Genomic DNA, 13,339 nt, shown 5'->3' with positions numbered 1-13,339 from the left:
AGCTTGCTCACCCAAATATGTTTCTCCAACTGTTAACACAAAGTAGAAGAGCCATGGGGCTTGATCACTTCCTCTTGAACATCCACTTTCTGCTAATAATAGTGCATTCAGAAAGAGTTCATAAGGGAAAATGGTCTGCACATCAGCAAGCGCTGGAATGATGAAATGGAATATCTGATCTGTAAAAGGTGCTGCCAGAAACTCCTCTGTGAAGGCTGCAAAAATCTGCTGCCTGAAAGGAAGAAATATTGTTGCTATAGAAAATACAGGCAAAAATTCCTACAATTATACCAATGGAATAATAGATCATTTTGCAAGTATGAACACATCCATCAAGAGGACTGCAAAGATGTTCTCCATTAATTCCATCCTGTTACATCAGATTTTTCAAAAATTAACTCCTTACACTAAATCCTCCTCCTGATGATCATAGATGCAATTTTATCCTTTAAACTCTTCATTAACTGGAAGAAAACTATTCTGAAGTTAAATACATTTTTTATAATATTGAAAAAAAAAATATATCTGAAAAACCCCTTTTACACAAAATCTTACTCTAACAAAACACACTACTGCATGTGATACAACCTGAATTTATGTTCCCTCTGTCTACATACCTGACTCTTTCTGCTTGTAAGCTACCTTAGTAATTTCTCTCCATAAACCTCAGCCCATCTGTCACGAAGTTCTTTTGAACTCTAAAATTCTTTTCATCTACCCTTAGCTGCATCTCTGCTCTCATCTACCTTTTCCACACCCTCATTCCTATGTACTGTGATACTTGCTATTCTCTGTGCTCTGTTTATTGCAGCATTCAGCATTTTATTGCCTTTTTCTTAAACACACCTGAAACTACATTGTTTCAGTGATGTACAGTGTTACCAAAAAATCATTACTGTACAAATGAATCAACAAACTGCACTGAAAGAATGGCTGGACACCAGACAACAACAAACTGCACCTCTGACTATAGCAAATGAGTACACAAATGTTTAATATTATCTTTATTTACCTTGCACCTTCTGGACAGGAGCTATATGTAAAGTGCAATGGCTTCAGAACATTCTCCAGAAGTATTTTTGCAATAGGGACACGAGAAACATCAGAATACTCAATACTCGAGGGAAGCTTATTGTTAATTAACAAATAAAGCGACTTGTAGTAGCCTGCAAGTGAAAAAAATTCATTTTTAAACACAGCATTATTTTTCTTCTTTCCCATATAAAATAAAACAAATTAAGTTGAGAAATACTTTATAATTCATTACATGAAGCTTAGGAAGACATTTTACAATTGTCCAAATCACATTCATATTCACATAACAGGCTATATGAGCAATCTCTTTGGAAACATCACATTGTAAAATCATTCACAAATAACCATATTCAGAGTCAGTTTGATTTTCAAAGATCAATCAACTCTTGCTGATGAAGTGAATAATTCGATTTTAAAATAATGATTTATGAAAAAGATATTCTCTTTCTCCTTTAAGTGACTCTAGTCATGCTGTCCTTCCACTCTTCCAGAAATGAACAATTTTCCACTCTACTCCAAAACATGACTGCATCATACAGGCAAGAAGTCTGCTGGCAGAATGTCCCAATTCTGTGACCACCTTGCCTTAGCAGGCTGAAGAATACAATCACTATTTCCAGAACAGGGTTCTCTCAGACAATAATAAAATGCTTTATCACCCATGCCATAAAGACATGCATAGGGAGTAATTTATTTTTGTCTCACTGAAGTACAAACGAAACCACTGATTTCATTCTTCTTAAACCAACTTCCTTCATGCTCAATGAACTCCCAAACTAAGACACAAGTTCCACAATTACAGGAACACTGTAAACACATAAACGGTGTCACATCATTGAGAGCCCAGTCTAAGAACCCTTCTCAGGGACCACCTAACTTGTCACAGTAGCAGTCCCCATAAAGGAATAACTCAGCAATGCTGACCAGAAACACATGGAAGGCAAATTACATCCAAAAACATACAATAATGAAAACTGGTAACAGATTCTTTACAAGTCAAGCATCAAATATAATTAGAAGATAGAACATTTGCAGTTGCACAAAACCATTTCTTTTTGTCCTCATTATAAGTAATCAGAAAGGTAAATTTTAGTAAAACATGTATGATTCTATAAACTCAAACTTTATATATCACTTGTGAGGACAGATTATTATACTAAAAGAACAAATACATGCATTTTGGAAGACATATTTATTATATAAAAATCAATGAGACAAACATACAGTTTTTGTTATGCCAAGACAAGTAAAATAAATGTGCTACAAAAACAGTAATTTTTTTTCTCATAGTAACTTCAACATACAGTCCTTAGTAACAGGATTAGGTAGTCAAGTCCACTGACTGTACTTTAAATATTATACAGACATATTCCAACAACCAATGATTGGAAGACGCTCTTTCTGCATTTTATACTAAAGAGGCTGGACCCAAGAGATTTATTTCAAAATGTTTTTGTCCTTCCTCATGATCCACAATTTTTGAAAATTCAAGCCACCATATCAAAAAGGCAAAATAATTTATTTTGGACATTTCCAAAATAATAACGTTTCTTTGCAACTAAACATCATTTTGGTACCAGCTATCCAATTCATTATCCAATTTTGGTATGTTTGCACAGGTGTGCAAACTGACTGCAGTTTAGCGAACAGTTTTGCTGATGATGGTAGGAGAGAAATAAAAGCCAGGCCACATCTCTGCTAAGGTGCAGGATGAAAAGGTAATGCCAATCTAGAATAATAACAAATATTAACATTTACAGAGAACAGAACTGCAACGCAATGGCCAGCTTCTACACAACTGCAGCTTAAATCTGCCACAGTGTGTGTGTCCATGTGAGAGTGTTATACAGGTACTGGAATAAAGCTTTTGTTAGGCAATATCCACCTACTCTCAAAATCTGTGTTACAGGTCTGTATAAATAACTTAGTAGAATATTCAATTTATAAACAGAATTTCCAAAGAAATCAAGCAGTAATTTCTCAAGCCATGACCTCATTACAAGGACAATATCCACCTAATGTATAGGTCAGTGAATGCAGCACTTTATTCATCATGTCTGTGGTAAAGACAAAATTTGATTAAACAATATAGGCTTCAGGTGCTCAATTTTTGATTTTTTTCCAGAACTTCTGGTTCTAGCTACTCACCTTTTTGAACCATGTAGTGCAAAATTTGTTCAATTAATGATGTCACATAGCTGACATCTTGTAAAACAGGCAAATACGTATTCTCAGATGAAAATACCTCAAGCATTCTCATAGGAAGTGCAACATTCAGACTGTCATCATTGCAATTCTGCAGTAGCCTATAAATGAAATTACAATTATTTTACAAGGTATTTTTTGTATTTCACCACACATTCACCTTAAAGTAATTTATTTCTATCTACATGGTTTCCAGATGCTGTCAGTGGTTTAGCTACATCTTTTTGATGGCATCTTGGCATCTTTATAATAACACCTGATTTTAGAGTATCTACAAATATGGCATTCTACCTTTAAATCCTATTAAATTCTTGCTCTGAGTGATCTGAAAATTTGGAGGTTTACTGCATAAACTGGAAGAGAAGCAAAGAGTAATACATGTTTTACCAACATGTACCACTAGCCATATTACAAGTGAAGCCGTGAAAGCCCCAGAGCAACACAGGCTGGGAATAGGTGCTAGGGAACATCATGTGCATAACTCTCACAATACATCTTTGATTACAGACTGAAATATTAAAATTACAACCATTCCCACCCTTTTAACAAGTTACTTATGTAACAGCTACCAGTAAGCACAGAAATTCTGATGATTAAGAGCCTGTTCAGAATTCAAAGTATTTTTTAGTGTGAGATGTGTATGGCCTAACTTGCCCTAACAATGTGCTTTCTTCCCCACCCATATTAAGAGCTGCAATTACAAACACAGTTTCCACTGTAGTGAAAATGTACAATTCCATTGTACACCACAGCTGTGTCCCATTGCACATGGACATTAAAGCCCACACCCAAATCTTCTTTAGTATCTTGTGTCATGGTTTATCCTACTTGTGAGTTTACACACTTATAACAACACAAGCTTCAGTGACTTAAATGAAACAATTTTCTAAAAAGCAAGTATTCTAAAGCTCTGCAGAGTGTAACTAGTCCCTATTATTAAGAACAAATACATATAATAATAATAATAATAATAATAATAATAATAATAATAATAATAATAGCTGCCAGATATTCAAGTCACCTTAACAGATTTACCTTCCTGCGATCCTCCCACTACAAATAATAAATTTAATGCTAAAGCCAATAATGTAACTGCTTAATATGTCCTCAGCTCAAAATAGCGAGGAAAGGCATATTAAATTATATTAGTTTTAAAATAACATCTATCCAAAGCATATCCTCGGAACATTAGTCTACTTCAGATAATAATACCTAAACACTATCAGTTCCCACGAAAACCTGGTTTCCACAAATATTGCCAACGTTATCACTATACAAAAACAGTTAAGAGCATACTCAGGCCTCTCCTAGGAGAGAATCCCTTAAGCACATGCTGAACTTGAAAGTCAACAGAGCCTAAGAACATTTGATTTGCTCTACAAAAGAACAGGTATCCTATACCATGGCCAACAGATATTTAATATAAACAGTCCTCCACATAAAATTAATGCGCACTTAATACTTCACTTGCTGCAAAAAGAAACAAAAAAGTGCCCAGCATAGTTTCTGAACACTTTTTACATAGTAGCATATAGAAAGAAAGAAATTACCTGCAACACAGCCCCAACAGTCTTTTTATTTGGAATAAGCAAGTAAGTCTGTCTGGACCATCCAATTGCTTAACAAACTGAGAACTCTGTTTAATTAAATTTTGACACATCCATACCTGCAACAAGATATGCACAAGTTTACAGTTTATAATGACAAGTTCTATTATCTATGGCAACTCAGACAGTAATATTTCAATGCTGTTGTGGATAACTTTGGACGACTTAAAAAACACAAGCACAGATTGAATCATGTTCAGCTGAGAAAAAAAAATTGTTAGTCATTATAAACTCCATGACCACTAGTACTAAACTTTCAAAGACTGCATTACAACACCTGGTGGGTTTTTTTTTGTTTTCAAACAGCCATAAGTCTTTCCTGTCCATTATTAACCGCCAGTATGAATCATACTTACTCATACATTAGGGAAGCTGGCAGTATGCTGGCAATATTGAACAGTGAGAAAAAAAAAATCACCCAAACACCCTGGGAATGACCATGGGGCTAAGCAGAAAGACTGTCTAAAAATTAAAATCCTAATAGAAGTATATAATTTTTAAAAACTTACTGTGAATAATACACATAGGATTTTTTCAAGACTTCATTTCACATACTATGTGTTGTAAAATCTAATTTTAAGTTATTGTGACAAAATGACAAACAGCAGAGTGCAGTGAAAATTGCACTTTCAAGTGAAAGACTACATTAGAAGTGCAAGAAATGCAAGGACTATGGATCAAAGTATGTAACAGTACTCACCAAACGCTTTGAATCCTCATTCTGCCTATAGAAAAAGAGTAACTGGCGAACTAAAAGAGTCAAATTTGCTCCATTAGCAGTGGAAAAGGTTCCTCCAGACTGGGCCAAATTAGCACAGCGATCAAATTCACTTCTTTGGATAGAGTACTTAAAAACAAAACATGCATCAATGTATCAGCAATGGTTATGATTTAAAACAGAGATATAAAATTTCAGCCTCCCATCCAGTGAGATTGCAAAGTAGTAAAACAGATATAACACATTTGTTAAGAGATCAAAATATACACATACCATAGTTGAAGCCGTAACTCCATTCTGTAACTCAGAAAGTACAGTTGCAACAAGTCTGTTGCTTATCAAGCATCATCACATCAAACATTTTAGTCTAGTTTACTCAAATTAACAAACTTAAACAAAACTCTTTATCAGAAGAATCTACCCAACACCAACTTAGAACAACTTTTTGACTCAAACTACCACCTTAGCCATATTGCAAAAAAAATTAAAACCTCCACTGGTGGGTGAAAGCCCTTAATACCTAATGTTTTTTATCCAATTTATCAGCTAAAAAAAATTGCAGGATCCCACTCAGGTCCAGTCACATCCATGCTTTGCAGAATATACATCTCTTTACTAAAATATTGAGTTTGAAATGAAAATGTCACGAGGGAAAAAGGAACTTCCATTTTCTCAACTACTCAAAGTGATTTTTCTATGAAATTATTTATTACTAGAAAGTCTCATCTTCAGAAAAACTATTTAGCATCTTTCTAATTAAATAACCAGGTACTGACTTGATGTTTTCTGTCTCTGTACCCTCTTACAAACGACTGGATTATTATTGCATTTTTCAGCCTCCGCCTTTCTTCCTGTAAAACAAAGCAAGAAAACTGAAATCAACACCACAGAACTGACTCTCATTTCTACCATTTTATCAAATATATTTGTATTCAATATGGCCTTTTAATGAAAATTATGCAGTAATGATTAGAAAAATAAATTATTTTAATGTTTGTACCCAATACACATAAATCAGTGAGAATGCTTTTTATGCTTTTAAATGCAAATTTACCATTAAATATTGCAAAATAATCTGTAATACTCAGTAAGTATGTAATACTACAGAAATCAACATAAATATTTTATTACTTTGCATCACTTTATTGTTAATGCATTTCATTAGACAGTGTCTTAATACTATGTTGAAAAATGTTGAAGGATTCACCAGATTCAGTGACACCATTCATCTTTCTGCATAGAGCAGCAAACACTGACAACCCACTTATTTGTTTTCATTCAAATAATATAAAAGCATTATGATTCTGGCACAGTTTGGATGTGGCGAAAACCATCAAAAAAATCAGTTATTTGGAGACAATACCTCTGTCAAAAGGATAATGAGGCTTGAAGTTCATTGTGGCCCAGGAGCAAAATATAGAAATTAATAAAAATTCTTAGTCTCTTTTCCAAACCAGACATATTTAGTGAATCCTTTTATGACATCTTCTTCAGTAGGTGGAAAGAGTAGCAAAAATCACCCCTTTACAATGGCTTGGAGGAACTGAAAGCCAGCTTGAGATGCTATGGAAAGAGTTCTTGGAGGGTTCCCTGCCAACACCCTAGGCATATCCCATTACAAGAAGTATCTATGGGAAATGGCTACTGTAATTATATTTCTAACCATGTCCATATGGTTTGTTAGGGAATAAAAGAGGGGAAATAAAGAGCTGTTCATGAACATAGAGCTACAAAGCTGGTTTCAACTTCTGGTTAAAGGAAAAGTACAAGGCTTAAGAAACCAGCTTTAAAAAGAGATATTTTAACCTAATCAATCCTTAAACTATATTGAACCTGTAATTCTGAGGGTCACCAGGCAAAACAAAACACCAAAATGTTTTCATAAATTTAATTAAAATACTTTTGGTAAGTTCACATAAACTTCCAAGTCCCAAAACCTCGATTTCCAATTTATTGTCCTATAAAGACACATTCAACTTAAAAGCACAACCTGAACTGACCAGAGAGAACACCAGACAAAATTGCTACTCAAGGCCTAATTTATTTTTCTTGGAAAACCTGGGTTCTTAAAGCAACTTATCTGAATAAGCAGATTCTTGAAGACTCAAACTGCCTCTAAATCATGGGCCAAAATCAAAATTTTGATAAGCCAAAGGGTATTTCTTTCTCCAAAGTTTTGACAGTAAAAGTGCAATCAGAAGAGAGTTTCAGAGAGGTGGTGTCTCTTCATAACCATAATGTAAGGCTCAACTGAAACACAGATAACGTTTCCTTCTATCTAGGTACTGATTTTATCTCAGAACACATAACTGTTTATTAGAGACTCCTAATTGCAAAGGTTTTAAGTCTGAGGTCACTGCTAAGATTCTGCTACAGGCAGTTTTAAAAAGCCATAGCTGATTTTATTCTCAGAGGAGTCATTAATTTGGTAAAAATGTGCTCCATACCACAGCAAATCACTGAGTGCATGTGTACCTCTACTGAGATGAGGGTATGGCTCTGCATCGGCACTGCCAAGGAGAGAGACAGGCAAATGAATGGGTTTATGGACCACAAAGAAGAACTTTTACATGTGTTGTTAAGGACTTGTTGATGATAAAGCTGATTCATAACATGGAATTCTAAATAAACAGGTGAAATCCTGGTACATTCAGACTTGGACTAAGTCCATAACTGCACACCCAAGCTGGAGAGCAAAAAAAGCAGTCCACTAAAACTGAGGAGCCACTGCAGAACTTGTGCTTAATCTAGCATGGGTCAAACACATCTTTAAGGGCCAAAGAGCTGTTTTCTTTGTGAGCATGAAACCTGCATAGTTATATTTTTAAATCAGTATTTAACACTAATTTTTTTTTCAATTTATATGGGAGTGGTGGGGGAAAAATAACAAAATTAACATGGACTCAAATTCCATACTACTAAATTTTGGGATCTTCATTTCAGTGCCTATTCCTCCTTTGCATTATTCCAGACTGAATTCTCCAGAGCAATAAGCTTCCACTACAAATCAGTATTAAGGTTGCTTAAAGCCTCACACATCAGCTTCTCACCACTCCTTAATTATCAACTGATTTCAAAGCATTTGAGCACTTTCAAAGCATTCAAGAATCATTGTTCTGATTTTTACCTTCACAGAACTGAGGCACACACTGGGGAAGTGAAGTACTAAAGGTCAGCCAAGAAACCATAGCAGAAGCAGAAGAAAGTTTGCTGAGACCAGCCCTTAGTAGATTATGGAGAAGGTAAAATTTGCAATTTATTAGCTAAATCTTTATCTTTTCTCAACAAAGACTAGATCAAATAAACACCAAAACAGAAGGGAAACTTCCCTTTGCAGCCAGTGTATGCTTATCTTCTTTTGAGATGAAAAGCACTTCTAAGGAACATCTTAAAGCTCTCAAATTGTTTTGCCAAGTAAAGCACACTTTAAGACTACGCAGAACTTGCAAACTGAAAGAAAACATTGCTGAACTAAGTACGACTGCAGCAGAAGTACTGTGCGCTGTAAGTGTAACACCAAAGAAAAATCCAGTGGGCAGGCAAACGCTTACAGGTTACTTTACCTCTCGTTTTCTCCTTTCTTCCTGAGTACGATGAAGGAGAGAAGCCTTTTCTTCCTATAAGACACAAATAAAGATACTACTGCATTTTCATTCAAACGTGCTTCAACAGTGTTCAGGATTTTTAATGCAGACTTCAGGGATTGCTCAAAATGCATAACACGTAAATCACAGAGAAAAGTAGGTGTTAATCATTTTCTGAATTCACAAACACATGGCATGCAGCCCTCCCAAAAGAACAGTGATGGAGGGAAGTTATGTCCTTATGAAAAGGGACCAGCAAAGAGCAGCAAACTGTACTGATCCCTGTCCATGTTTGTGATCTCAGCATGCCTGCAAACATCACCCATTTACAAATGCCAGAGGTGGTGCACAGTAAGGTCCCAGTCCCACCAGATCATACCAGAGGTCTGAGTGTTTTCCTTGCCTGGAGGGTACAAAAATCCCTGGCCCAGGTGCACACAGCAAGCTGTGGCACATTCAGAGCAATCACATCCTCTTCCAAAGCCCCACGCTTTTGTCTAACTTGCAAAAAAGCATGAAGCTGTAATATTTACTTATCATTTTTCTCAAAGCTTATCTAGAAAAGATGTCAAGAGAAACGCAGCATAAACGACAGGATTTTTTTCTTTTAAAATTTTGAACTCTTTACCCAAATTAAGGCTACGCATCAAAACTTTCAGGACAGTGATCTCACCAAGACAAGAACCCTAAACTATTTATGAGGCCTCAAGACCCAGTATTATTACAACAAAAAAATCCCCTGCTTTAGCTTTTATACCACAATCTTATATGAGTGATCATAGATTACAACGTATAATCAAAGCTTTATCTGCAAGAGTCTCTTATTGGACAGTTCTGGGTAATTTCCCAGGAAATATACAAAATAATTCAATTTTGATGCACAGTATTCAGTTTCCACTGCAGGCAACAGGGGATGAAAGCACCCTGGCACCTTCCCAAATCCAGTCAAAAACACACAGCAGATTTAAGGAAACTATTTTCAATTTTTGACACCATGACACATATGACAACTTCATTTTTCTCTGTATGCCCCTATTAGCCTGGAGAAGCTAAGAAATTAAAAAACACTTAAGCTGAAAATGTACTGTATTTTAATACAGAAAAATCAATTTGAAGTTGGCAAACAAATGTTTATAAAATACTCAACTACAACTGAAACAACTGCGCTCAAATACTTCCAATGTCTATCAGCAGATACAAAAAAAATTATAGCAAAACTCTTCTGAATTTCTTTTTTGATGATAAAGAGAAAGCAAAATCATGATTCTCTTCATTTCTTTGCCATGGAAAATACTCTAACACAGACCACCAAGAGAGTGAAAAAGGAAAAAAATCCCACAAGAAGGTTAACCATCTTTCCTCTAAAGACAGTATTTATGGCCAAGGACACCACTAACTACAGCTATTGCCCTCTAAAGACAGGGTTTGTTCCACATGTTAAACACAGTACAAACAAACCTAAGGAAGTCCATACACAAGGATGATGTATCTCCACTCAAGCAGTACAGAAAGGCACACACAAAGACAAAACAAGGTACTAAATTAATAATCAACAAATGGCTTAAAGTTTCAGGTATTTTTCAACAGATGATACCTGAAAGAAGCTGGCAAAATGTCCCAGTTTAGAAGTGATCACTCTGCAGACAGCACCATGTAAAGTGCATTTCTGCTTAGAAACAACATTTTGTAATTTGTCCTTACACTTCAGAGAGAATTGGAAGAAAAAGCAGAACAAAATACAGGTAAGGGAAAATAAACTGCTACGTGTGAATAGAGAAGAGAATGGTATGAAAAAACACAAAGACAGAAAACACGTATTATTAGTAGATAAAGGAAAATAACTGTCCAGAGGGTTTAACAGAAACAATTTCAAATCTTTGAAGAGGGAGGGAGATATAACAGGGCAGCATATCCTTAGTGTATCACCAGCTTTTCACTAATGAGGAACTGAATCTCTTTGTAGCAATCAGTCTTTTATCGAATCCACTCTGAAACTAACAAAAGCTTTTAGTCAGCCACATACTTGCTTTGAGTGCTTGTAAAGAAAAACACCAACTTGTTAAAGTATAAATTAAATAAAATAGAAGAACTGTCCTAAGACAATAAAATATTCAGGTATGCACATCCCACCTATAGCTAATTATTATGTGTAAAATAATACTGTTACTCATGTTCACAAGATACACACAGTTATGATACAGATCATAACTATGACTAAAGAACACATTTAAATTAAATTCAAGTAAAATATAACCCCTTAAAGAGTTACTAAAGCAAGCTGGAATACAATGTCTCTGCATAAATTAAAAAGTAACCATGCATGTGCAAAAGAAAACAAACCTGCAGTAGGAAAGAGATGAAAAAACCATGAAATAATCTTCCAATACAAAGGGCATGCTACCAAAATAATTTCTTAAAGAGTGTTAACTGCAGTCACCTCTGAAACCCTCCCTGAACTGGCCTTTGACAACCAGCCCTGTGAAAAGGAGCCAGACTCAGTAGCTGTTGTTCTGTGGTTGGTTGTGAATGACAACAGCGTTACTCAAGTGACGCACGTTTGACATCTCCCACCCAGAGCCTCCTGACTGCTGCCAGCAACAGCAGCAGCTCCAGCACCTCTCCTGCTGCCGACAGGCAGTGCTCCTCACAGTAGGAGATGCAATTCCCAAAAATCACTCCAGGCTCATTCCTATTCCCCACCTTCCTTGATCCTGTGCTGCTCATGCCACCGTCTTTCTCCACCTGCCAGACAGGCACACATCAGGTGCTGAGTCTTCCTTTCAAGGCAGGCAGGCAGACAAGGTACGAGCTTCTCCTGACTCTGTCACCCCTACCTTAAAAGGAGTGAAAAGTCATTCCCTGAATCATAGTCCTGACTTTTTATGATGTGGTCTTCCTTCCGTCAGGGCTTGCCCTCCCAAGTGCAGAAGAGGAATAGACCGTCCATGTGTTTTCTCATACAATGTGGGAGACATGTGGCAGTCCTTCTCCCACCTGATGCTTTCTCCAACCAAGAAAAGACAACCGACCTTCTGCTCCAGCGTGTGAGCTGCAGCACCATGAAAACCCAATTTGAGAAGTTTTCTGTGAGGCACGGCAAAAGAAAGAAAGCAGAGAGAAAGCCTATGTGACAGCGATACAGTGTGACATTACAGACGATCACTTAAAGGGTAAGGCAGAAGGAGGAAAGAGGTGAAAACAGGGAAGCAGATGGAGGACAGTACCCAGAGAGGGAAACGTGTGGGTGCCACCAAAGAAATGTTGGGTAACATGTGAAATGTAAATTTGCAGATGGGGATAACGTACACTTCCGTGCACACTATTCAGCACAGCAAAGCTCCTGCTGGCAGAACTGCTACAAGGCAGCAGTTGAGATCAGCCGCATCTGACAGTGGAACGATGTCAATGTCAGTGCTTCAAAAACAGCACTTCAATCCATAATGAAAAAAATAAAAATTGAATTAAAGTTGTTTTCTTATCCTTGTTTTGCTGAAATACACCCTGTGGTTGCAAAAGTATATTTGCACAACTCCTAGCTTTCACATATCCTAGACAAAGACTGAATAAGGTACACAAATACAGAAACTATTATTCTTTTCCTTCTGCATTTGAACACTTTGTCTTGAAAGAAATAAACTTTCAGCCCTCTTGGCTCAAAATCCAGATTCAGAAAAACAAAATGTATATAATCAAATCCTTTTCAACATCTCTAATATTTTATGACTCTTAAAATCTGAAATTGAACACTCCTGGACAGCTATGTTAATCAAGCTATCATATAGCAAATAAATTTGAAATCTAAACATTCCCAGATGCAAAGATGAAACTGAGTAATTATTTTCAGGTACTAGCTAAACACTGATATTTAAAAAAAATAATAATAACACAGTGAAGCAAAAAAAAATAATTAATTAATGTTTGATGCTTCTTTATAAATGAATGGGGTTTACTTTGGTTAGTAGCTAAGAATGTTTTGTATTTCACATTACAAGAGGTCATGCAAAGTACAAGGCATGACTTTATATGAAATTTTCTTTAAAAAACAAATAAACACTTGATCTTTTAGTTTTTGGAGACAATTACAAAAACTTGTATGGTTTTCATCTACAAATTCCAGGAACTTGAATCTTTTTTTCTTCCTTTAAAATGAGGAACTCAACTTTACAGCTGAATTTAACTTGAACCACATA

General features: G+C 35.9%; 1 protein-coding gene across 1 annotated transcript in view; it reads right to left on the bottom strand.

Moving 5' to 3' along the window:
* The window catches only part of UBE3C (ubiquitin protein ligase E3C), a 71,522-nt gene that overhangs the window by 51,692 nt on the left and 6,491 nt on the right, over window positions 1-13,339 (bottom strand). Inside the window, exons 2-8 of the mRNA XM_058830816.1 lie at window positions 9,129-9,182; window positions 6,342-6,416; window positions 5,548-5,694; window positions 4,791-4,906; window positions 3,184-3,341; window positions 1,013-1,166; window positions 12-232 (exon numbers count right to left, since the gene is read on the bottom strand). Of these exons, the coding sequence (XP_058686799.1) occupies window positions 12-232; window positions 1,013-1,166; window positions 3,184-3,341; window positions 4,791-4,906; window positions 5,548-5,694; window positions 6,342-6,416; window positions 9,129-9,182 (925 nt within the window). The remainder of the gene's footprint in view (window positions 1-11; window positions 233-1,012; window positions 1,167-3,183; window positions 3,342-4,790; window positions 4,907-5,547; window positions 5,695-6,341; window positions 6,417-9,128; window positions 9,183-13,339) is intronic.

This window comes from Poecile atricapillus, chromosome 2, assembly GCF_030490865.1.
Source record: "Poecile atricapillus isolate bPoeAtr1 chromosome 2, bPoeAtr1.hap1, whole genome shotgun sequence".
Taxonomy (NCBI): domain Eukaryota; kingdom Metazoa; phylum Chordata; class Aves; order Passeriformes; family Paridae; genus Poecile; species Poecile atricapillus.
The sequence above is the reverse complement of the archived record's forward strand: the minus strand, read 5'-3'. Positions and strand labels throughout refer to the sequence as shown.